General features: G+C 36.4%; 1 protein-coding gene across 9 annotated transcripts in view; it reads right to left on the bottom strand.

Annotated features, from left to right (window-relative positions):
- The window catches only part of ARHGAP24 (Rho GTPase activating protein 24), a 478,629-nt gene that overhangs the window by 49,275 nt on the left and 403,524 nt on the right, over positions 1 to 25,830 (bottom strand). For 6 of the 9 annotated variants that reach the window (XM_045820118.1, XM_045820120.1, XM_045820122.1 and 3 more), the window contains one exon: positions 14,719 to 14,841. In XM_045820118.1, the coding sequence (XP_045676074.1) occupies positions 14,719 to 14,841 (123 nt within the window). Of the gene's footprint in view, positions 1 to 6,210; positions 6,329 to 7,963; positions 8,920 to 14,718; positions 14,842 to 25,830 lie in introns of those variants that run through there. The other 3 variants (XM_045820121.1, XM_045820127.1, XM_045820128.1) reach the window with 3 other exon arrangements.

The raw sequence follows: 25,830 nt of genomic DNA, 5'->3' as shown, positions 1-25,830 counted from the left end.
AATGAAACAGAGAAACACACTTGTAGTTGCCAATCACTCCTTTTTCTGTCTTGAATTTGGACACACTATCTGTCCATCTGGGAGTCACCCTTTGGCCATTAGGCAACAGCCACAAAGAGAGGCTGAAAAATTCATAGAGACCAGGCTGAAACCATTGAGCTATTAATTCATACCTGCAACACCTTCCTCCAGAATTCATTTTTAATGCGAGAAAATACTCTGTGTTTAAGCTACTGTTGTAATAAAATAAAATAATAATTATTTCTGACTTCATCTAGCTCAAGCATGAGCAGTTTCTATCAGATGTCAGTGAGCATCTTCTGCTTAGTCCTGCACATAGACATGCTAATCATGAAAGGAATCTAAGCCTAGGAATTGCTGAAGCAACTTCCCTGCTTAAAATTATTAATACCTCCCAAGAAGATAGGAAGGTATGTACAAAAACAATGATTGCTTATCAAAAGATTTATAAGAACATCATAACTGAAACCATAGTGACCAGTATTTGTTAACCAAAAGCATAGAAGTTTCACCATACCCCTTGGACCCTTGCTGGCACCCAGGTGACTGAGGTCTTCAGTCATCTCCTGGTCTAAACCCCATCCATTTTCCCCTTCCTTTCACATAAAAAATCCTGAATTCCTTACTTTATCTGGATAGTTCTTTAGGACACTGGTCCACCATTTTCTCAGTTTAATGGCTTTCTGAATAAAGTTGCTTTCCTTGCCCCAATTCCTTATCACTTGATTTATTAAAAAAAATAGCATATCTTTTTTGTGTCTTCTAAATAGATAATAACTAAACTGTACTTGTGTGTGCCAGGCAGTGTATCTGAATTTTTCTCATTTCAAACTCATAGGTAAGGCACCACCATTATACCATTTTATCAAGGAGAAGACTAAAGCACAGAAAGATTAATAATTTGCTGGATGTCACACACTAGTAAGTAGTGGAGCCAGGATTTGTTCAAGCCTGTTGGATTCAGCATCGTTCTGTATCTATAACATGATAGCTATTACACAATAATGTGTAGTGTGCACACTGGCTGAAAACTGAGCTTTTGAGCAGGAAACCTATGAGCTTACTAACTTTCGTACTTTAATTCTTGTCATCTGTTGAGAAAATGTAAATTTATGGGAAGGTCAGAAAAATAAAGGGTGAAGCAAAAAACTCTAAGCAATTAGTGAGTGTGCTGCCCAAGGAAACTCTTTTTTTTTTAATGTAAAGAGCAATGTCTACTTAGCAATATGTAAGTATTACATTATGTAGACAGTAGTTACATATACTTAGAGATTCCTGTGGAAAACAATCATAGTTTCTCCTCTAGACCTACTCTTGTCAAGAATTGTAGTAGATGCATACTTCCCATTACGTAGCATTGGGAATAGAATGTCCCAAGTGTCTCTGGCAATGATAGGTGTCAGTTAACAAACTAAATGAGAATTTTTTATGAGAAAAGTGAGGGGGAAATTATTTTTTAAGCTCTTTTACTTAAGATTTTCTTTGAGGGAGCAGTGAAACTTTAAATTTTAAAATTAACAAAAAAAACCCCAAAAAACAAAGGTTATGAGATTTTTCCCCAACTAGCAGCATGGAGAAAAAACACATTGATTAGTAGATCATTAATGTTCTCAGGAATATTAACAGGAAAATCCTGATGTTCTAAGGATTGTTCTCAGGCATATTAACAGGAAAATCCTGATTTTGATTATCGGTACCAGTTGTTCACCCCCAGATCATTGACATGCCATCTGAGGGTCAATATGCATTCCTCTTTTCTTCACTACCCTCACTCACCATGTCAGTCCTTTCCAAACTCATTACTACTATAATGGGGCTAGATGCTCAGTATTTCCTGTATGCCTTTTTGAAGACTCCTCAATCCAGGTAAGTGTTGCCACAGTGATCTTCACAATATCTGAATCAGTTCATGCCATTCTTTTGCTTCATTTCTTCCAACAGTGCCCACTGGCCAACCACACTCATTTTCATGAAGTACAAAGTTTCCTCAATGTGACCTCTGTTGTTTCCCATCATTCAATCAACAATGTTTAGGGAGTTCCCACTGTGTGCCAGGCGTAGTGCCATGTCCACCCTCATTTCTGCTGCTTCCTCATAAACATCGTGCTCTCCAGTGCTAACTATTCTGAATTGCGTGTTATTTTCTCAATGTAATGATTTATCATGTCTTCATGCCTCGTTCTGGAAGGTAGGTCCTGCCATCTTGAGTCAGCCTAGAAAAGTTATCCCACAAGATTCAACTGATATCATCTCCTGTGTTAAGTTTTTGTTAACATTCCCTCACCCCTACCCTGATGCAAAGCTTGATAAGCTTGTTATTTGATTTCTTAGTGCATTACTTTGTAAGTATTTATGTAGATGATTATCTGTGCTGAACTAGTTCCCCACTAGTGAAAAGAGGAATGTGCTTTCATAATTATTATAAGATAATTATTTCACATTGATGATCATTATAAATAATATTGAAAAATAGCTGTATGCTATATATCTATCTTATGAACTTCAGAGAGGTTTAGGTAATTCTCCAAGATGTCATAAACACAGGAAATATACTGATTGGCATCAGATCTAAAGGACTCCAAGATTTACCCTCCATTCTACCTACTGCTATGATCTGAATGCTTGTCTTTGAGAACCTAAGGTCTGAGATGATGGTATTAGGAGGCCGGGCCTTCAGGAAGTGATTGGGTCATTAGGGCAGAGCCTTCATGAATGGGATCAGTGCCTCTACAAAGGGACCCCAGAGGCTCTCTGTAATGTGAGAACACAACAAGAAGTTGACTGTCTGCAACCTGGAGAAGGGCTTCCATCAGAACCCCATGCTGGCCCGGTGTCAGAGTTCCAGCCTCCAGAACTGTGAGAAATAGATTTCTGTGTTTAGAAGCTACCCAGTCTATGGCATTTGTTATGGCAGCCTGAACGAACTAGGACACATAGGCAAACTCTCTTGCTTCCATACCTGGGACTTAATACTAAAGTGGGTAAGACTTGACTGTTCTGTAAATATTTGTGGAATTAATGAGTTTGTTAAAGCGAAGTACTTTACCTCCTCAATTATAGGAAGTATATGAATAACTTCAAAGTAAAATGGAACTCATCAATAGTTCACAGGTTGTGGCATTGATTTCTATAAAGACTTGAAAAAAAAATCCTTGGTTTGCTGATGAAAAGCCAGAAGTTTAAACACTTCTATGTTATAACTCCAATCCTTAGCTATCAGTTATTTTTCAGAGTTTCTTCTCTCTGCCTCCCTAGATATCATGTGCTGAGCCACAGAGAGAATTTGCTTTTACTCATCCTTCTGCTTACTGCAACCCTGGTAATGAAATAAGTCTTGGGACCACCAGGACTGTAATAATTTTCAATTAAAAATGAACATTCATCCATGACAAACGGACAAACCAAAATAAAAGGCATTCTATTTAGTACAGAAACAAAAATGGCTAAAGTTTTACTTCAGTTGTCACTATACTTTATAAGTAGCCAAAAAATCATACGATAGAACACTTAAACTAAGGAACTCAAATCTATAATAACCAGTGAATACTTTGCAGAATCTTGATACTTTTTGTAGTTAGAGTGGAAAAGGAAGGAGAAAAATAAAAGCCTGGAAAAATTAATGTAATAATGTGAACATAGTGACCCAATGGCCTAGATCTAAGACCAGCAGAGTAATTATAGATACCATTTGCACTCAGGCCATGCTATTTACATGCATTTTTTTAATTGACACTCACAAACATTCTGCAAGGAGATCTCTCTTCTATAAACAAATTCAGAGATGCTAGGTGACCTAAAGTCACACATTTGGATAGTGGCAGATCTGGGGTACAAATGTAGGTTCATATAATTCTAAGTCTTCCTCTTCCCCCCATATTATGTTAATTCAATTCAGAGATATTTTTTTCAGAGTGCTGACCACTCTCTTAGGATCACACAGGAGAAAATGTCTTTTCGTAACTTTCAAAGACTAAATGTGATTTCGTGTAGTGCAGGGAAAGCACTGCCTTTGTAAATGAGCCCGTCAGTCTTGTTCATGGGCTTCTCAGACTTTGTCCATAACTCAGTATAGTACTTATCACAGAGTAAGAAATTATTTATCTATGTTTCTTTATCCCTAAGGAGTCCATGAACTTATCCCCAGCATCACTTGGTAGATGCTCTATAACACTGGGATATATAAATTAATGAGTTCCTTATTTACATCACCATATAAAATTATATGGATTTGGATAGTAGCATTCTATTGACTAAATCAATGTCCATAAATGTGATTATAACATGCATAATATACAATAACCATTAAAGAACATGTTGGTTTTATCCAACAACATTATAAAGGCATTTTAATTCCTCATTGCCCATAGACTAGCAGGGAAAGACAGATAAGAATCTACTATAATTCACCAGTTTGCCATAAATCTTGAATCCTTGACTGAGCATTCTTTACTTTGAAAAGAAGTGAATACTTGTCTTTTTGACTACAAACATGCATGCAGCACTTTAAGATTCCTATGAAGACAAGGCGGCAAAGTGGCAGCATATATAAAATACAGGGCTACAGGGTAAAGAGTATAATGGATGAAGAAATGACAGCCAGCAATGTCCTGGAGGAAATGTGAAGTTTGGACAGACAACACAGCAGAGAGCATCATAGCAGAGAGGGCACAGTGAACAAAAGCAAAGAGGTTGCATAGAAGATATATTTAGGGAGAAAGAGTGAGGAAGTCTAGGGAATTAGAGTTTATTCTCTAGGAAATATTTGGAATTGGCTAGAAGGTCTTGATCATTGTATTATAAATACAGTTAGGAACAACTGGGACTCAAAAACTTTTCAGCTGTGGAACACTGCCTGACAGTACTGGTTAGGAATACCTATTAGGCAATGATTTCCAAATAGACTATATGTTGTAAAAATTTGTAAAGGGTGTTGGGGATGACAAGAAGTGAAGATGGATGCTGTCTTGAAAAGCCACTTTTTAGGTTAAAGTATGTTGTGTGCAATAGAGACACAGAGGACTAAGATAGAAATGGAGCTAAAAGTATATAAAGAAGGAAGAAGCTAAGTAGTTATGTATAGTAGTTATGTATACAATGGGAAATGAATGATGGCTTATCTCCAGGAACAGGGCAACTCAGGAGAGGGAAAAAAAACCCTAAGGTTCAGGTTTAAAAATATACTTTAGTCTGTCTCATGGTCACACTAACCTTAAACCAGCTAACCTATTAAAACTAGCAATAAACACTGACATTCAGGACCCCACGTGTTACTCCTAGGTAATCAAAAGAATGGTTGTGTTCCATGTATTAAATATTAGTCTTAAAGAGATTAAAAAGTTATAGTTTCAAAATGAAGAGAGTAAAAATGTACTGTGATCTTTATCTCACCAGAATATAAAGAGCACTACCATCCCCAGCTTTCTGCCTAATAGGTGTTTCGTGTTTCCTAGAATTTTAAAACCACTGGGAAAACATTTTCGGTGAGCTTTATTAGTGCTTAAAAAAAAGAAGAGAGAGGGACAGGGCAATAAAGGACAGAAGCACTCTGGAAGAGAAAGGAGCCCTGAGAAGTGAATTATGGCTTTCAAAGCACTCAAGCTCCAATACCACCAGGCCTCTAGGAACCACCTCAACCCTACACTTCAATTCTGAGGGCATTCTAAAGCAGTGAGTCTCTTCTGCCCCTCTACCCTTGACAGCAGTAAAAAATATCCTTTAAATGTGGATCAGGAAAAGCAGACACGTCACCATTTTCTACTTCTGGGTGTTTTTCCACAATCCCTGCCCTCTCCCTTTTGCTTTCATTGAAATGATTTAAGCCGATGCTGTCCAACAGGCTTGGGAGAGGAACTCAGAAACCCAGATCCACTTCTTGAACTCCTTGAGAACCCAGAAGTTTAAACAAAGCACACAAGAACCCTCTCTTCTTAAGGTGGCATGGTTTAGAAATCCAGGGTTGAAAGAAAACCTCGTTCTTTTCTGTGCCAGACCTTAAATAAAGACAGAAACACCCTGTGCTTCTTGCTGCTGCTGCCCTGAATAACTAGGGCAGCAAGGAAACAGCACTGCGGCAGGCAGCTGGAGCGCCTTCCTCCTAGAGCCCCAGCGTGTCACTGTGGTCCTGCAGCCAGTAACTGAGACAGGCTGGTGTGCACCGACTGGCTCTGGCGAAAAGAAAGGAGAACTTACAACAGCTGAATGCTTCCTGCATCTCCTCTTCTTTATGGTTCTGACAGAAAGCAGAATACAGCTGCTTTGTGGGTTAAAAATCTGTTAATCCTTGACTCAAATGCTGAACATTCCTCAGATTACTGTGCCTTTGCAGAGGAAAGGACAAATCTGTAAAAATAGCCACAGGAGATGATAGACAGAAGCTGCTCCCCACTCCAGTTATTGCCATTTGCCAGCCTATGGGAACTGTCTTTGCAGATGCTGCCTTCCCTTGGTGGTATTTAAGGAGAAGGGGAGAGGGCATTAGGAACAGCAGTGCTAGCCAGGATGCTGGCAGATCTGCTGTGCTCTCCTATTGAAGGAGAAAACATGGAAAAGGTAATAAAGGCCTTGCTCTGGGCTTCAAAGATATATTAATTGTCCCCCAAACATCTCATACTACAGATAAACAGCAAAAACCCAGAAATGTAGATTGTCTCTAGTGTTTAGATAAACCTGATTTAGTTGCTGAGGGGTGGGGGAAGCAGAAGAGGGAATGTTTTGTAAGCAATTAGTTCCTGGCCTTTTCAATTTCTGTCAGTCTATTTCTCTATCAGTGATGCAGTTTTACAGTAATCCTAATCAGTGCTCTAAAACCCTGTTCTGAAATCTCTATAGACTTAGAAAATGTGAGACATGGGTGAGAGAGGAATAAAAACTAACACCTGAATTCCTTGCTAATAATATATGCTAATGATCACAGCCAGATTGCAGATGCTCTAAGAGAAAGACTCAGAAAAAACAAGGCTTGGTTTTAAAAAGTTCCCACTATATTTTTCTTTATATGGTTTTTCTTATTTTTTTGTTCTTATTTTTTGTTGTTGGTTGCTAAGTAGAGAGGGTTAATAGGTGGCAGATCAAATAAAAAAGGGAGAAGGAATGACCTTTATATGTTACTCAGATCAGCTCCTGATTAAATTAGCACACTGTACATGACATTAAAATTATAATTATCTAGTTCCAATTTAGATAATCATTCTATTTAATTATTCCCATATTAAAGCAAAATTTTAAAATATTTTGACACATAAACATTTTCTAAAAACATTCACTTTATCTATGCCATATTCTATAACTCTCCTTAGATAAATTAATTCAGAAATGCCTTAGTTTCTTTTATTGATCATAAATTGTTATGTTTCCCCACCCCTTGTTCCTGATAGTTCTTATCTTTGGCTTCTCCCAATGCCACCTATTTGGGAAGTCAAGGTGACTTCTACTTCTAATTGGTGTCATTCACTGTGGTTGAAAGCCTCTTGTAAAGGATCACTACCAATAACTAGATATTAACATTTTCTTAGCAGGGAAGGTGAGGTAAGCACAGGCAGCCAGATCCAAACAGATGTGATGGGTGAACAGAAGAGGGATGTGAGAGGGACCCATTTCAATGGGTGACAACATGGCTGCTTGATTTGGGTCTGGGAACAGCCCGAGGTACCTTGGCCCTCCTGTCAGAATGGTAAGCTTGTTTACTTCTCCATCAGTCAAGGGGATTCCACCTTTTGTTAAACCCCACCCACCTAGTATATTCACAGATAGTAATAAACAGATCAATTTAAAAACAGACCTTGAAAAATCTGTATAGATAAGCAAAGACACACACAAATCACTTTAGTACAGTTCTAATTTCTTGATTTCCAAACTCCCATTTTAGCTGAGCATAAACTGACCTTAAAGCATCAAAGAATATATGTATATTTTTAAAAGGACATTAACAACATCATCTACCTACCTTTCCGAAAACTAAAACATCGTTTGATTCTTCTGTATGTAGTTTTGGGAATGAAAGGAGTTGATGCTAAGGCACCTGAGGGGCGTCCCCCCATATTTCGGTCTTCAGGCATCATATAGGCCCAAAGTTCTGACAGTTTCAGGCTTCCTTTAAGACCTGCCTTTGCACGACAGCTCACAGCCACTCCTCATGTTTGTTTATTTGTTAGGTTGGAAGTGCTGATTCCTAGGACTCGTAGGTTTTTATCATCCAAGTCCTGAAACAGGGGTAACTTACCATCTCTCATTTACTTCTCTTTGCAAAAAAAAATTCCTTTTCTCTTGCCTAATCCATAGAGTTTTTAAAGGATTTTTTAAAGTTTCTGCAGACATTCCAAAATGTCACAGCAAAAAGAACTGCAGCAAGCAAGCTGCACCTCCCAAACAGCAGGAATTGTTTTGTTTTGTTTTTTATTAAGAACTGTCTTCTCAGCTGGAACTGGGGGCACTGAGATTCTTCTGGAAAGGTCAGCAAATAGCCATGTACAAGGGGATAGAAGAACAATGACAAAAAGGACCCTGAGGAATACTTCAGGACCGTTCTTGCTGGTTCCTTTCATCTGAGCAACAGGGGAGGCGAATAATGGCACCTTCTCCAGAAAGCTTTTCGGTGCATGATAGATTCTTTTCAAAGGTCTCCCCTGTTCCTTTTATAGCACCCCTCATCCTTTGATGTTCTGCAGGCTTTTCCTCCCTTTTCCCTTCTGTCTTCAAACTCCCGGGCTCCCGAGGCAATCGCCACGTCAGAAGAGTCGAGTGCCTATTCCTGGAGACTCCTTGGATCTTGGGGGAGGCGGATCTGCAGGGAGCTTCTCTCCCCTCCTCCAGCGCTTGCTCTCTTTTCTCAATGAAGAGCTGGGCGGGAGCTGGCAAGGCTACGGCTGCCTCCAGTGCCCGCTGGTCACATGCCGCAGGTGCAGTCACAACGGTGTGAGGGGAGGAGGGAGAGGGCCACTCAGCGGTGTGAACCCGTTTTCCTTCGTTTGACTTTGAGTTGACTTCCGGGCTCTTGTCTGCGCAGCACCTTTACAACCAGCTGCCTTGGCCTCTCTAGAAATCCAAACAGCCCCAAAGCATCCCCAAGGGGGCAAACTTTTTGCCCCTTCCTTCCTGCAATTATTCTTTTCCTGTACACAATTTTTAAAAACATACTTTGTGATTGAATCTATTTGTGAGTGCTGACTTAAATGTTCATTAAAACATGCATGTGTATAATTGTGTACATTTCTGTCCGTGAAATAGAAAACAATCTAAATTTAGTAACAGAAAACCTGCAGGTAAAACCACAAGTCAACTACATTCATATGCATACAAATATATATATGCATATGAGTATAGTATATATATAATTTCTCTGATTATGTTTTGAAAGCCAATCTTGTTTTCAACTTTCTCTCCTGCTCTTGTATGCACTCTTTGCACCCAGCCCCCATGTCCACCGACCCTTTCAGTCCAACTAACTGAGCAATTGACTCACTGGGTTAATCATTCATCCGCCTGGCTGTTCCATGAGCAGATTGGGAATGCCAATGCTTTAACCCCAAATGACCCTCAAGGCTTCTGTGTTCCTTCTCAGCCATTCAGCAGATTTCCAAAACTGTGAGGAATACTAAAAAGACACTCCCTAGAGAAACATCATTACCCTGCTTAGCATGCCCAGATAGGGATATTTTGTCACTGAAAAGATCATTTCTAGTTATTTGTGCCCCACAGTTCAAACATTGTTTTTAGCTCCACATCACAGCATGCAGCTAAGAAAGTGAAGACAGTGGCAGGGCTGGGCTGGGGCTGGGAGGTAGCTTGGCCTGCAGAACACTTCACTGACCTCAGCATTGGTAGGAGAGAACACAAGGACTCAATCAGACTGGAGCTGGAGTAGTTCTGTCCAATTTTCTTATTTCACAAGTGAGGAAACTAAAGATGAGGTCACTTCTCCAAGGTCACACAGCAGTTCCATGTCAGAGGCAAGACCACTGTGCCTCTTAATTAACCCCTGCTTGCCCACATGCAATTATTCATTACGAGGATTATTCATATTCAGTATTTTTACTGCCTTGACAGGTCTCTGATTCAACTCTTTTCATAAGAAGCCAGAAATATGCAAGAAGAACCCAATTTTGTTGGTAGCTAAAGTTAGGCTAACCACTCAGATCTCAGGAACAATTAATGGCTTCTCACTCTCCCCAGATCCTGGGTGAGGCACTTCTACACACAACCCCCCCCTAAATTTTCCAAAGCTAAATAAATCTTTTGACATCCTAACTTTTGGATCTATTAGGCAAAAATGATGTGCCTTTCAGCATTGTTAATAGGGAAGCAACGGTTTACAGGTGGTTTTAAGCAGATAACACAAAGCTGAGGCATCTAAGTTCAATACCAAACTTTATCAGGCTAGATGATTAAAGAGGAGGTCTACTTTACGCATTTCTGTTGGTTCCCTTCCCCCATCAGATGGCTTGTTGTCTAAGTTTTCCTTATTTCATAAAAAGAAAAGCTCTACATTTTATGATTTTCCCTTAACAGTTTTTAATATCTAGAGATTGAAAAAGCTAGGTAAGCTCCTCAGGTTTCTCATTTATTTTAATCAAATGTCTCCTATTAGAGGGGTAAGGAGGGGATATTTTACATGAACATGTGAGCTGAACAAAGGGAAACTCAGGTACCTTATGAAAAACTTTAACTTTTTAAAAGCACAGCTTGTGAAACTACAGTACACACAATGAAATATCTTCTCTGGAATAGACACATTTAAAACATATCCAAAGGCGGCATACAGAAATGGAGACATCAGGGAGATATGTGACCTTCTAAATGCCTTTATAAGTGCCATTTAATCAATAACAGCAAACATCTCTGAGTGGTAGGATGGAGGCTAGAAGCCAGGAGGTCTTTATTTAGGGTTCACAGGTCATGGGTTTCAGACAAAGACAGGAGGGGAAATGTGTTCTCTTATGTAAGGTATTTATGGCAGTTCAGGAACTTTTTAAAAGAGCTTTATTGAGATGTAATTCATATATCATGTATTTCTCCATTTAAATTTTATAATTAGATGGTTTTTAGTATACTATCACAGATATATGAAACCATCATCACAGTTAATTTTAGAAAATGTTATCATCTCAAAAAATATCTTTGGTTCTCTCTCCCCATACCACCTTCTTATTCCTCCACTCCAGCACTAGGCAACCACTAATCTACTTTCTGTCTCTATAGATTTCCCAGTTCTATAGTTAATATGAATGAAATCATGTGATATCTGGTCTTTTGTGACTGGCTTCTTACACTAAGCACCATAATGTTTCCAAGTTCATTCATGTTGTAGCATGGGTAGGTATCTTACTCTGTTTTCTGACTGACTACTGATCCATTTCATGGAGATTATTACATTTTGATCATCCATTGTGTGCTGATGAATATTTGAGTGTTTTGGCTATTAGGAATAATGCTGCTATAAAGAAAGATTCATGTATAAGTTTCTGTGTGGACATACAATATGTTTTCATTTCTACTGAGTACGTACCTAGGAGTGCAAATGTTGGGTCCTGTTGTAATTGTGTTTAATTATTTGAGGAATTGACAGACTGTTTTTCAAAGGAGCTGCATGATTTTACATGTCCATCAGTAATGTAGGGGTTTTTGATTTATACACATTGTTGCCAATACTCATTATTATTGGACTTTTTGAGTCTGGTGATCCTGGTGTGTGTGAAATGGTATGTCATTGTGGTTTTGACTTGCAGTTTCCTGCTTACCGATGACTGTGTGCCACCTTTGGATTGAGCATCTTCTCCTGTGCTTATTGGTTTGTGTATTTGCCTTGGAGAAATGTTTATTTAGATTCTTTGCCTATTTTCAGTTAATTCAAATTGGGTCAAAAGTTTGATTTGTCTTTATTATTGAGTTATGTTTATTATATATTTTGGATACAATATACGATTTGCAAATACTTCCTCCCATTCTGTGGGCTTTTTCATTTTCTTGATGGTGTCAATTCTGGTATTTTTGAAGGACTAGAAAAACTGTCTTAATGCTAATCACCACACTTTAAAAAGGTTTTGTTTTTCATGTAATAAAAACTATACTGTCATTAAGGGATGGACTTGTATTTTTTGTTTACCCCTAAGTGGAAGTAATAGATCACACTATTTTGCTAAAAATCAGGAGGAAGCTCACAAGTCAGAAGACCTGGGTCTTCTTCCTGCTTCTGTTACCCACAGTATGATGCTTGTTAAGTTATTCCTCCTGGTAAGCCATGAAATGCAGGATTGAACTATAACAGTGGTTTTAAAATACTCTTAATCAGTGGAAAACTTACTTTCAATAAAATGTTAAGTGAAATTCTAATATGTAAGATAAGTGAGAGGGTTTTCAGTTATATAAATTTATTATTTGAAGCTCATATTTATAATATTTCTTTAAAAAATGAGCATGGTGGGGGGTGGAAATTGCTATATTAATACAAACATTTGTCACCCATGAATATGTGTGACATTTGGAATCTTTGTTCAGTGTCAATATTTAGTTCAGTTCTATATTCTATATTAACTTTAGAAAATTCCAATTTTTAGGTAAATCACAAAGGATTTCTTAAAAATTATATGAGTGTTTTAAAAGCTTGCTTTGTACACCCTAGCCAGTGCTGTGTTGTTAGAGTGCCATCCCGTTATACCAAGGTTAGGGTCTCGATCCCAAGTCAGGGCACATACAAGAAGCAACCAATGAAAGCATACGTAAGTGGAAAAGCAAATCAATGTCTCTCTCTTTCTCTGTCTCTCTCTCAAAAAATTAATAAATAAAAATTTAAAAAGTAAAATATGCTTGTTTCGCAATCTCATAATATTCTTCAATTAAACTAAGAGAACTGAAGACTTATTTCTTGGAGCATTGTTTCTATTATAAGTACTCTATGCCAAAATATCTCTCTTTAAAAGTAAATATCAATCAAGCATTTGCAAATCCCTGAAGCTATTCCATAGGACAAAGTATACAAACTAATCACCTACTAGAGTACACCTTCCAAGGTCCTAAATTTGAAGATTCATGTATAGCTTTTGCCTAGATTGCTTCTAATATTCTTGGGTTGGTAGGACCTCTTACAGTCACTGATTTGGTGACGCTTACTAAATCTCATTCATTTTTCTTGAGAAAAGGACAGACAGAGGAGGAGGAAAGAGAGAAAAAGGACGTTTGATGGAAGTAATCACTCAACAAAAATACCTCTTTCAGCAGATATGAAGGATTCTCTGGAACTAAGGAGCCCAGAAAGCTCCTAACTAAGGCTCCCCTGTGGTTTTTGAAGTTCTTTAGATACAGCAGAAACTTTGAAAGACATATCTCAGGCTCCCCACAAATCCATGGCCCTGGAAGTACCAGCAAACCTCTAGCAGGTCAGTAGGTGTCTTGTGGACAGTGATGTGAAGAATCCTCTGAAAAGGCTCTGGGGTAGAGATTTGAGCCCCATGGGCCTTTGCAAATGTTTTACATAGTGACTTACCAGGCATTTTAGTATATGAGTGCAGTGACCATATACATTGTCACCCAAACTAAAACACTGTGAGAGTAAAAGGTAGCACTACCAATCATTAGCCTGGGACAAGAGTTGTAAACCAGACTGTTACCAGGCAGACTGGGGTGAATGGTCACCCTGGGTAGAAACCAACTTCTCTCCCAGAACAAGGTATTGCTAAAAAACAAACAATTTGCAGATGTGTATCATTAACTTGGTAAAATATCAACATGCTTTCAATGAATCTTTACTATTTTAACTGGAACCTAACTTCAAATTATAAGCAAAGCTTTCGAAGTTTTTCTATGATGTAAAGTGGCCAGTCAGTCTAAGAAGCCTATGCTATGTTAAGGGAAAGAAAGTTCACTTCTGCATACAGGGTGCTGACAATACACTTAAGAGAATATAAAATAAATATGTAAATCATAATTGTTTCACTAAATATGAATTTGATTTAATAAAATTTATTTAAAATACATCAATATAAAAATTAGTCTTACAATGTTGGTCACAAATGAATATTTTGGAGTTTATTTAGTTGGTTCCATTTATGGAATGTTTACTTTAAATGATTTTTCTGTCTATATTATTCTATTTTATATTCCTTAGTAGACAAGGACCACATCTGTTACCCTTACTTCCTCCTTTTAGTTCTACTCACAGCACCATTTAGTTTATTTTTCACCTAATGAATCTTCAACCCTGTATGAACTAAGACTCTTTACAACTTATCAAATCCACAAATACTTCCCTGATCTCAATGCATTTTTTCATTCCAGTAATCATCAGAATTTCATTCAAAGCTCTGCCATTCCTCGTTGTTATATCATTGAGCTTCTAGCAGGCTGTGATCTCTTCCAAAGCTACTAGTCAATTTTTTATCCTCATATCTACATGTTCTTTACTAACCTACATTTAAGGTGTCAATCTCATAACTGTTATTGTTAGTGACATGGAAAAATCCAAAATAAAAAAAAATATAATCTCTTTTTATAATTCAAGATATTCATGACAGGTTGGTTATTAATGTTATTTCATATCAAACCCAGCAGTTACTCAGATATGTGTCTAACCATAACATGAAATAGTTTACTATTTATTTTAACATTAATCCATTTGGAAATAGGAGCTGATAGTAACATTAGCTGGCAGAAAGGATGAACAGGTTTAGTCTACCTTTCTGTTTTTCCATGATTTTAAAGTATACTCACCTCCTCCAAAAGGTCCCCATATGACTCGGCGGATGGATTTCACCCAGTCTTCCATATCATTCTGGGTGCTCGCCATGAGGAGGTAGCTCTCATGATTTGCTGTCATCCGATCTCGATCGCCTCCTATAAGAAGATAGTAACACATGAGTGTGTGCTCAGCCGAAGAGTCTCCATCAGCAGCCTCCTAGGGATTTCCTGAAGCACAGACTGTGTCCAATGCAGCCAGCACTAGGTTTTACCTAATGAATTGGAAATATTTACCATGGTTTCAGCATGGAAAATAAATTCTGCTTAAAAAGGAAAGGCTCTTAGGTTTCCAGGAGAAAACTGAAAACAAATGTCATTTTCCAAACAAAGCCTGCCTTTCCGTCCTAGCAACAACCCATAGACCTGCATTAATTCATAATCCTATCTGTTCACACTGCATTGCTGAATAGGGAGAACAGCAAAAGCAAAATAAAACATGGAAAAGTGGTCCATAGAGCCTGTGTTTTTGCCTGAAAAAGTGCTGCTTAGCACATGCACAATGAGGCCACCAGGACATCATGGGTGAGGTGGGGAGTTCTAGGAAAGAGAAATGGCCACATGAAAAACTTTGACCCAGAAGTTCTTCCCTATCATTCTCTCCTGGAAGAGAAGCCTCTCTCCCCAGATCACACCTTCAAGAGAGCAAACAAAGAGGAGAGAACACACAAGCCTGGCCAGGCACAAGGCTGAATCAACCCTCCCCCCACCATGGGCCTCACAATGGAGAGTGGGCTTTAGTAACCCCAGTCTTGTCTCCACAAAATAGGTTGATGGTTTCTTTTATTTTCTACTCCCCCGCCACCCACAAAAAAACCCCTGATAACCTCTGACACCAATTTTGAAATGCTAGACTTCTGATGTATGTGATTTAGTTTATTGAAATCTTTACTAGCACATTAAGTTTACCTGGTGACAAAATTTTCTCATTTACAAAACAGGAATAGCCATCTATGACCTTGAATGAGTTCTTGAGGAAGAGTTTCCCTTTCCTCTCACTTTATGCTTAAGGGAGTATTTCTGAAGACAAGTATCAGTGACCGAATTGCTTCACTGTCTCTGAAAATGATTAGTATTGCTATCAGAGGGATTAACTCAAGAAATGGAACATTAAGTATTTGACTGAATTCCGATAATATTTTAGTATTGTACACACTGCTAAGGTGCTCAAATAATCTATCAACAAACATTTAATTTTTACTAAGTGTTGTGAAACATACAGACTAGGGTTGAATTAATTCATATCCAAGTGCTTTATTTTGTTAAGACTGTTATTGTTTGTTTTAAAGTACATCTAAACCCCTTTATGAGGAATTTGCAGACTCCAATTTACAATACTGCCTTCTTTTTAATGGTCTAATCTATTACCCACATCACTCTGAAAGCTATAGGCATTTGAGTTGGTGACCTCTGAATTCTATACAAATGCCCTAGGTTGAGAAATACAACTACTCTACCACTGATGTAAATTTATCCAAAAGAACAAGCGAAAGGTCAGAGAAGTGAAATAACATTCAGCCAACCATAGAAATAACTAGATTGGTGTTTTATGTTTTAATACTACTGGATGGGAACAGGGAAGGGGCCAAGGGACCACATCTAATAAGTTCCCTAATGTCTACAAAACTCTAGAATAAACAAAGTAGCCATCTCGTATTTTAGGAACATCTCACTATTCGGGAAACAATGAAGTTCTTACAGCTCTAGGTCTGTGGTAGGTCAATTACCACTTTCAGCAACATGTATCTGAAAAGCATAGGTTTAGGAATCCCCGAAAACCCTGATGAAATTGCAATTCTAGCTTATATTAGCTATTTGCCTTCTGGGAAATTACATAACTTCTGGAAACTCACAGTGTTTAATCATGATTTAAAAATTATAATTCCTATATAATAAACTTTTATAAGAATTAAATGCAATAAAGTAAAAATACTAGCACTGTGTTAAGCTAAAAGAGAAATTCTATAAATATTCTTTCTTATTTAACTGCCTCTCACCCTTAAAAATGCTAAAAGGACATATTATATTTAATATGACCTGAGAGATATTATGTTTAGTAAGTGCTTTGGAACAATTTCTCAATAGTACACATTTACAAGTATTTTTTTAAAGCCTCTCTGTCTTTGACACAACACACACACAGTTGTGTGCTGTATGTATGTGTAAATATGTCACACATTAGAATGCATATGCATGTTTGTGTGGCATATAAGCATCAGAAAAAACTCAATGACAAGAAAAGATCCTTCACTTGGCATGGCACAGTACTACAAATTAATTTGTATTCTGATCCACTTATATTACAGCATTGGGCCAAATTATTACCATTTGAACTCAGAATATTTTAATTATTGTCTTAGCCTGAAAGATAGTAAGCAATCCAGACAGCAATATCCTGCTGTGTCACTCCCAGCCCAGGCAGAGGCAACCCTGGTAATGAGAGTGAGTGACAACTGCTATGGTGTGGTTCTGCCTGATAGCCGAGAAAAAAGGAGAATGATCAGCACAAGCAGCCATTATCCCGGTTTCTCATGTGCTTGTCATTCTCTGCCAATGGTTCTGTGTGTCTGACCCTGAATCTCATTTAGATTGCCAATCACAGATATGAAATCCCATCTGTGCATTTCACCCATGGATATACATCTTCATTCCTTAGTGTATTAGCAAGGGAGGTGGGAAAGACTTAGAAGAACTTTTTCTATGAGTCTCAGTGAGAATGTAGACTCATTGCCAAGAATATGATTAAAACAATTGGAGACAATTATATAGATATGAACTAAAAATTTGTGATTTCTGATACATAACCCTTCAGTTCTAAAAGCCTGGTGTTGGTATTCAACCTTGAAATCAAAGGGTATTAAAAACAACATTAAATGTATGACTTAATAAATGAATAAACTCAATATTGACTTTCAACCATGTGAATCAAATGTTACTCTCTGTTAATCCTTTATGGGGATTAATGATCCATTTAACTATTGAAATTCTTTTCAAGGTAAAATTTTAAATAGCAGCCTTGAGATTTAACTATCACTGAGGGAGAATGTCATTGTCATCTTCAATCCATATATGTGCATGTACATGTGTCTTTATGTGCCTGTTATATTACAGCCAGTATACATTCCCATTCTTAAATTCTGCTTCAACATATATACCTATGCAGTTTTATTTTTATTTTTAATAATGCTTTATATGAAAGTGGGCTTGTACACATCTGAAAAGACACAATGTATTAGGAAACTGTATATAACATTTAGACATTAACTCGATTGGTAGCAATGTTTAAGTGGATAGTGTTAATAACGCAAATGTTTGTGATTTGAAGTTAACTCAGTAGGTCACATCATTGAATTTTACTTGTTTATATATAATTGAAAGTATATTTACATTTTGTGGGGATCTTTTGTATATTGTAACTTGATTATAGTTTTCTTTCCCAGAAATACAATATATTCTCTGAAATAAAATAAATAATTGACATGTTTAATTTTTGCAAAAATTAAAAGAAAATTAAGAAAAGCTTAATTAATTTAACTGACTAAGGCAAAACAACCTGGCCCTGGTTGGTGTGGCTCAGTGAATTGAGTGCCAGCCTGCAAACCAAAGGGTTGCTGGTTTGATTCCCAGTCAGGGCACATGCCTGGGTTTCAGGCCAGGTCCCCATTATGGGTATGTGAGAGGCAACCTTACATTGATGTTTTTCTCCTTCTCTTTCTCCCTCCCTTCTTCTCTTTAAAGATAAATAAATAAAATCTTTAAAAAAATGAAAACAACTATCTGAAATTAAAACACAAGCTAAAGAAAATTACATTAAAATAAATACATAGTTAATTAAAAAATAAATATATCCAATAGTTACACGAGTGATTACAAAAATAATTTAAAATAATTTTTGATAAGGGACTGTGCATAGAATTTTTTAAATTTTTAAAAGAAATGTTGGAGATGATGTGTCAACATATACATGTAGCCACTAAAATAAGGTTTTGAAGAATATTTCTTAATATGACTTTTTATTACACAAAAGGAAATATACAAATTTTATATATGATATTATCTTTCTCAATTTTAATATAAATAGACAGCCAGATACTCAATTGAAATACACAATTTTAACAATGGTTATCTCTGAATGTTAGGGTTGGGAAATTTTTTTGCTCTTCTTTTGTTCTTTTCAGCATTTTCCAGATATTTCATCATTTGTTGTTATACAATATATGTTATTTCATGTTTTATCATGTATTATTTTATTATCAGATCAAAAGGTTATTGAAAAGAACAAATGATAGGAATCATATGGTCAGAAAAGCACTAATCAATACAAAGCCAACATGAGCTGAAAGATAATTACCATTAGCTTCATTGCTTAAGACTGTTCACTTTGAATTCTCACTAATGTACCTACAATCTTCTCCCTCTTTCCCCCCCGCCAACCCCAAAGGAAGACTGTGACAGGAGATCAGTGTTGCTCAGGGTGCAGACCAGGTCACATAACTAGGACCTCCTCAGTGAGAACAAGACTGCTGCTATTACCTTTCACAAAATACATTACCAACAAAATATTTTACTGAATTTATTCTGTGGAACTTTCCGAAACTGATTTTTTTTTCTATGAAAAAAAGTCATTGTAAGTTGTCAAAATTATAAACTAAAAAGCCAAATAGTTGCTTAGAATTCATGTATTTATACGTATCATTTCAAGTAAACAACTTTAAAGATATAGAGTGAAGTATATATTTGTATTTGAAGGTTAAAACAAGTTGTTCAATGGAAACTGTGGTTTTATAGGGATTGTGGTTCATTTCCACACAGAGTTCATGGGCAGACCTGAGTACATCTCAATGAATACCTCTGACACTGTTAATAATTTCAAGGGCAAACTGTTTCCTCATTCCCAAGTACAAATCAGGTTAAAATCAGACCTATTATACTATCAGTTTTATGATAGCTTACACAAAAAAATTTTCATGTTCTAGGTAGGGTTATTAATTTTCACACACACAACTGCAAAGCCTTTTCTTTAAAGCGTTACTTTGCACAAAACCTAGTTGAGGTATTTATTGGTAGTGAACTCTAATGATAAATTGTGAGATATAAAGTAAATTCTGGAGCTTATCAGTGGAAAATTACTGAGATGGAAAAACATTTCTTTCTTTTTATGGAAACTGATACTTGGAAAACAATCAGAGTTATGTGAAGTGGAAGTAAGAAATTATAGGCTTCTGTGGTTACTGTCGTGTCTTAATAAACAATAACAATAAAAATAATAAAACAGCATATAATTTATAAAGTAAAGGCAAAGAATAATTTGGTCTCACATTCAGTATCATATGTAATTTTTTCATATTGTTTTGGATATTATAGAGACATTGTTATCTGAAAGTTAAGAGTTTTAGTATGGTTTTTTTTTAAAGATTTTATTTATTTATTTTTAGGGAGGGAAGGAGAGAGAGAGAGAGAGAGAGAGAAACATCAGTGTGCAGTTGCTGGGGGTTATGGCCAGCAACCCAGGAATGTACCCTGGCTGGGAATCGAACCTGGGACACTTTAGTTCCCAGCCCATGCTCAATCCACTGAGCTATGCCAGCCAGGGCTTAGTATGTTTTTTTAATCAATTTTTTCCAAGTATTTCTTCCTCAAAGGTGAATTTAAAAAATATCAAAAGGGCAGATTTTCGATGCATTATAGTGCATTCACTAAAGAAAAGTTGCATTATTCTAAAGTTATATTTTGAATATTTTAAAACCCCTAAACCAAAATATGAGAATTAAGGTCCCAGTGGCATTAATTATCATTGTTTTTGTAGTTTGTAGTCAGGACCACCCAATAAAGAGATTACTGAGTGTTATTTTGCATTATAATAACATCAATGGTATATTTTAATTGCATGAGTACTTTATAATACTGTTTTACATATTTCTTAGACCCTTTACTAGTTCATAATCTCTTTGTAAGAAGAAATCTACTATAATACATAGCTTAAATTATGTTTAAGATGAAAGTAGCTATACAGATGTTACATTTATAGATATGTAAATGTACACTTATTAACCAGTTATACATTGATGGATACTTATTAATTATGGTAGGCTTCTAATAATTACACTTAGAGATGATTTGTTTGTTGGTAGTCTATTTGTCTACAGAGAAAGCACTGGCCTAAAAATTCTATACTGTACAAGTTATTTCTGATTTGATATCTCAGTTTTACTACAAAAAATGTCCAAGTGTGAATAATAAAGCAAAAATGCTCTCTGAATCAAATTGCAAAAACAAATGCATGCTTATAAAGAAATATTGAAAGATTATTGAGGACAGTGAAACCAAACTCCTCAAGTTCAAATTAGTCATTGAGTAGTTGTGAGATCGTTCATCTTTTTTAAAAAAAGATTTTATTTGTTTATTTTATAGATAGAGGGGAAGGGAGGGAGGGAGAGAGGGAGAGAAACATCTATGTGTGGTTGCTTCTCACACGCCCCCTACTGGGGACCTGTCCCAAAACCCAGGCATGTGTCCTGACTCAGGTTCGCAGGCCAGAACTCAGTCCACTGAGCCACACCAGCCAGGGCAGATCCCTCATCTTTAATTAAGGATATTAGGAGCACCAGTCCGATAGCTTTACTGTGAATTAATTAAATAAAAAACACCATAAAATACTTAGAATATTACTAAGAACATAGGATGCTCTGCTGAGATTGCTATTGCCATGCATAATAATTTTAATTCTAAAATTTTTCAATATATTACCTATAATTTGAATTATTTAAAATGCAGGGAGATACTTTATTTGTCTTTGGACAAATATTCTGAATATATTTGTAAAGAAATATTTTTTATAGAAAATAATTATTGATTTGTTTTTAAAGTAAATAATTGATTTTCATTTTGGTCATACTTTTAAAAGTACAATTGTGATATACTTACATATAAATAATAAAATCTTTAAAACCTCAATAGGCAGTGTTTATATTTCCACCAATTCTTCACATTTCTTGGACTTATTCTTTCCCAAACAACAACAACAACAACAAAAATCCCTGCTATTTGTGCTGAGCACAATAACTATAAAAATAGTATAATTTATTACATTTTAGATACTTGTTTTCCATAGTACACTGGGCAGTCAGTCAGATCTCAATTTAAATCCAACAATATATTTTGGCTTTCACTTAGGTCAGAGACTAAAAATCTAGTCACTTCCTCCTCATCATCTTATTAAATTCTGATTAAATTTTCTAGGAAATAAAAGAAAAACATTTCCTTGTCAGAGCAAAGGTATCTAGAATTTAAGTCCTCTTCTAATTTAGCTGGGCTTAGTTTGGGAGATGAGTGAATTCAAAATTTTATTGGGTTACTATTAAAGTCCATCAACTAGAATACATGACAGGTATCTTCGAACAGGTTCGGCCCAACCTCAGCAACACAGAGGGCAGTCACAGGGAGTGCAAGTCCTAAAGGGCCAGTCCACAACTCGTAACAAATGAAATGCCATTCACGGTCAAAGAAGCAAAGCACAGAGCCTGTTGACTTGACAAATCACAATTTAAAAGCATTTTTTTCTATGAGGAGGTTGTTTACTGCAAATGATGACTTAAGTGTTAAGAAATATTAGAAAATTTGGGGAAGTTTTTTTGAGTTATATTAAATTTGTACTTCCTATGAACATGGCAGTAAACCTTCCATTGCAGCGTGTCTCAAAGTGCGATGACACTCTAGTATACACGTCCGGGAAAATGAAAAGCATATGAAAACTTCTTAAAAATGCAAATTCTTGGGCCCAAGCCCAAAGCAACTCAATCAGACACTGGTGAACAGCGATCTGTGCTTTAAGATGCATGCCACATGATTTTGATGCGACCATGAAGTTTGAGAACCACCCATGTAAGAGAATTTGCTGTAATAGGCACAGGCTATAAATTTTACAATGCATGTATTTTAGCTACATTCATCCTATTAGCTTATATCCATGTCTTACTCTTTCAGTGACAGCCATGCAGCCAAAAAGTACTAAGCTTTACTGCTATGGGTAATATAGCTTACCTAATTGCTTATTTGAATTGTAAATGATTAACTCTCTGCAACTAGTTTTGCAAGGACATGTCATTCAAGCTGGGATTACTGAGTCTAGCAAATCTGTAGGCCTCATGCATTAAAGATACCATACTTTGTCAGAGCAAACACTAAAGCATTTCTCTTTGCATTTAAGTACAGATTCATTATACATCTTTCCCCAATGTCCAGAGTTTGATGAGTGAAATAGAACATTGAATCTGGGGAGACATAGCACTTTTGAAGATCTAGATAGAATGTTGAAATCCACTTAAACAATTTCCTTGTATCCTATCCTCTTACTGTTTTTGAATAGTACAAATGTGCAAGGTTAGTGAAAATATCATTTGACAATTGCAGGGTAATTTACAGTTTACAAATTACTTTTATATTCCTTTATTCATTTGTATTTTATAATAACCCTGGGAGGTAAGGTAGAGCATTCATTAATTTATCCAACACATAATTATTGAGCACCTGTATTGTTTTAGTCATTATTCTAGGTTTTCAGGATATAGCAGTGAACAAAACAAAGTGTGGAGTTTAGAGGTGAGATCTGTACTGCAGATACAGATTTGGAAGTCATCAATGTGATGGCATTTCAGAACATGAACCTAGATGAGGTCCTTAGGAAATCCTATAGCTAGAATAAAGAAAATGATATTCAAGGGAACCCCAACATTTATAGACTAAGAAGAGGAGTCAGCAAAATAAATTGAGCAGAAGCAACCAGAAAGATAGGAAGAGAAACAAGAAAGGTGGGTGAAGAAAGTGATCAGATGAGTCAAATACTGTTGAGAGGTTAAATATAAGGAGGACTGGGTGTGTAAAGACTACTAGATTATGGAAACAGGTTATTCAATTAGGAAATATCAGGAATATTGGTAACCTTGAAAGACTGACCAGACTAGCACAAATAAAATCTCTGGAATGTGTTCATAGATTAAGGAAGAGAGAAAACAGAAACAGTATCAACAATTCATCTAGGTATTTTAATGTATAGAAAAGCAGAGAAAGGGGGCAGTAGTTGGTGGCTTTGGGAGTGGTGGTCACAAAAATATTTAAGATGAGAGATATACAGATTGTTATATGCTTATGGAATCATTCACTAGAGAGGGAGAAATAGATGATGTAGCATAGAGGAGGTTCAAAGCCTCATTCATATTTCTTTAATAAAGCTATGCTCAAAATTTCTTGCTCTCTTCAGAATCTTTGTTAAGATTTGACAATTAATATAATTGATTTCTCCCAAAAGTTTGTTACTTTAAAAATGTGTAAAACATCTAGAAGAGAATCATTATAAGGAAAAGAACCATTATTGAGTAGCCATTTTTCATAGGTCTGCCTGGGGGCAAAGTAAGAAAGGAATGTTATTAAATTCAGGAATCAGTTTTCAAAGTTACATTTTTCTATCCTAATTTGAACACAATTTTTGGTACTTGTGCAATTGGAGACTTTTGGCAACTTAATTGGGACAATATTTTTATACAAAGTCAGTTAGGTTTCTTTTTTTTGGCATTTGTAAGTATAATTGTTTTTTTTTGCTTAAATTATTTTATTTTATTTTTGTTGTTCAAGTAGAGTTGTCTCGATACCCCCCCTACGACTCCCCCCTGCCCCACCCATCTCCACCTCACACCTTCCATCCTACCCCCCTTTGGCTTTGTCCATATGTCCTTCATACATGTTCCTTGATGACCCTTCCCTTTCCCCCCCTGCTATCCCACTCTCTTTCCCCTCTGGTTAATGTCAGTTTGTCACTTATTTCAATGTTTCTGGTTATATTTTGCTTGCTTGTTTGTTTTCTTGATTAGGTTCCACTTATAGGTAAAATCATATGGTATGTCTTTCACCACTTGGCTTATTTCACTTAGCATAATGCTCTCCAGTTCCATCCATGATGTTGCAAAGGGTAGGAACTCCTTCTTTCTTTCTGCTGTGTAGTATTCCATTGTGTAAATGTACCATAGTTTTTGGATCCACTTGTTTACTGATGGGCACTTAGGTTGCTTCCAACACTTGGCTATTGTAAATCGTGCTACTTTGAACATTGGGGTGCATAGGTTCATTTGAACTGGTGTTTCAGGATTCTTAGGGTATAATCCCAACAGTGGAATTGCCAGGTCAAAAGGCAGTTCCACTTTTAGTTTTCTGAGGAAATTTCACACTGTTTTCCACAGTGGCTACATCAGTCTGCATTCCTACCATCAGTGCACTAGGGTACCCCCTTTTCCACATCCTCACTACCATTTGTTTGTTGATTTGTTAATGATGGCCATTCTGACTGGTGTGAAGTGGTATCTCATTGAAATTTTAATTTACATCTCTCTGATGGCTAGTGATGCTGAGCATCCTTTCACATGTCTCTGGGCCCTCCATATGTCCTCCTTGGAGACGTGTCTGTTTAGGTCCTTTGCCCATTAGTTAATTGGGTTGTTTTTCTTCCTGGAGTGGAGCCATGAGAGTTCGTTATATATTTTGGAGATCACACCCTTGTCCAAAGTATCATTGGAAAATATATTTTCCCATAAGGTTGGGTCTCTTTTCATTTTGCTGATGTTTCCTTTAACCATGCAGAAGCTTTTTATGTTGATGAAGTCCCATTTGTTTGTTCTTTCTTTTATGTCCCTTGCTCTAGGGTATATACCAATGAAAATATTGTTGCATTAAATATCTGAGATTTTTCTGTCCATTTTCCTCTAGAACTTTTATGGTATCACAACTTATATTTAAGTCCTTTATTCATCTTGAGTTTATTTTTGTGTATTGTGTAAGTTGGTGGTTAAGTTTCATTTTTTTGCATGTAGCTGTCCAGATCTCCCAACACCATTTGTTAAAGAGGCTATTTTTACTCCATTCTATGCTGCTGCCCCCTTAGTTGAAAGCCTATTAGTTGCCACAAAGTTAACTCTCTAATCTTATACAGCAGTAGTTTTATAAAATGTTTTATTATATACTAAAGAATTGATAATTTAAAGTATTAATAAAATACCATGATAGATCAAAATAAAATTATTCCACTCAACAAAAGACTATTCA

Source organism: Phyllostomus hastatus, unplaced genomic scaffold (genome assembly GCF_019186645.2).
Source record: "Phyllostomus hastatus isolate PE091 unplaced genomic scaffold, TTU_PhHast_1.1 phas_scaffold_39, whole genome shotgun sequence".
Lineage (NCBI taxonomy): Eukaryota > Metazoa > Chordata > Mammalia > Chiroptera > Phyllostomidae > Phyllostomus > Phyllostomus hastatus.
The sequence above is the reverse complement of the archived record's forward strand: the minus strand, read 5'-3'. Positions and strand labels throughout refer to the sequence as shown.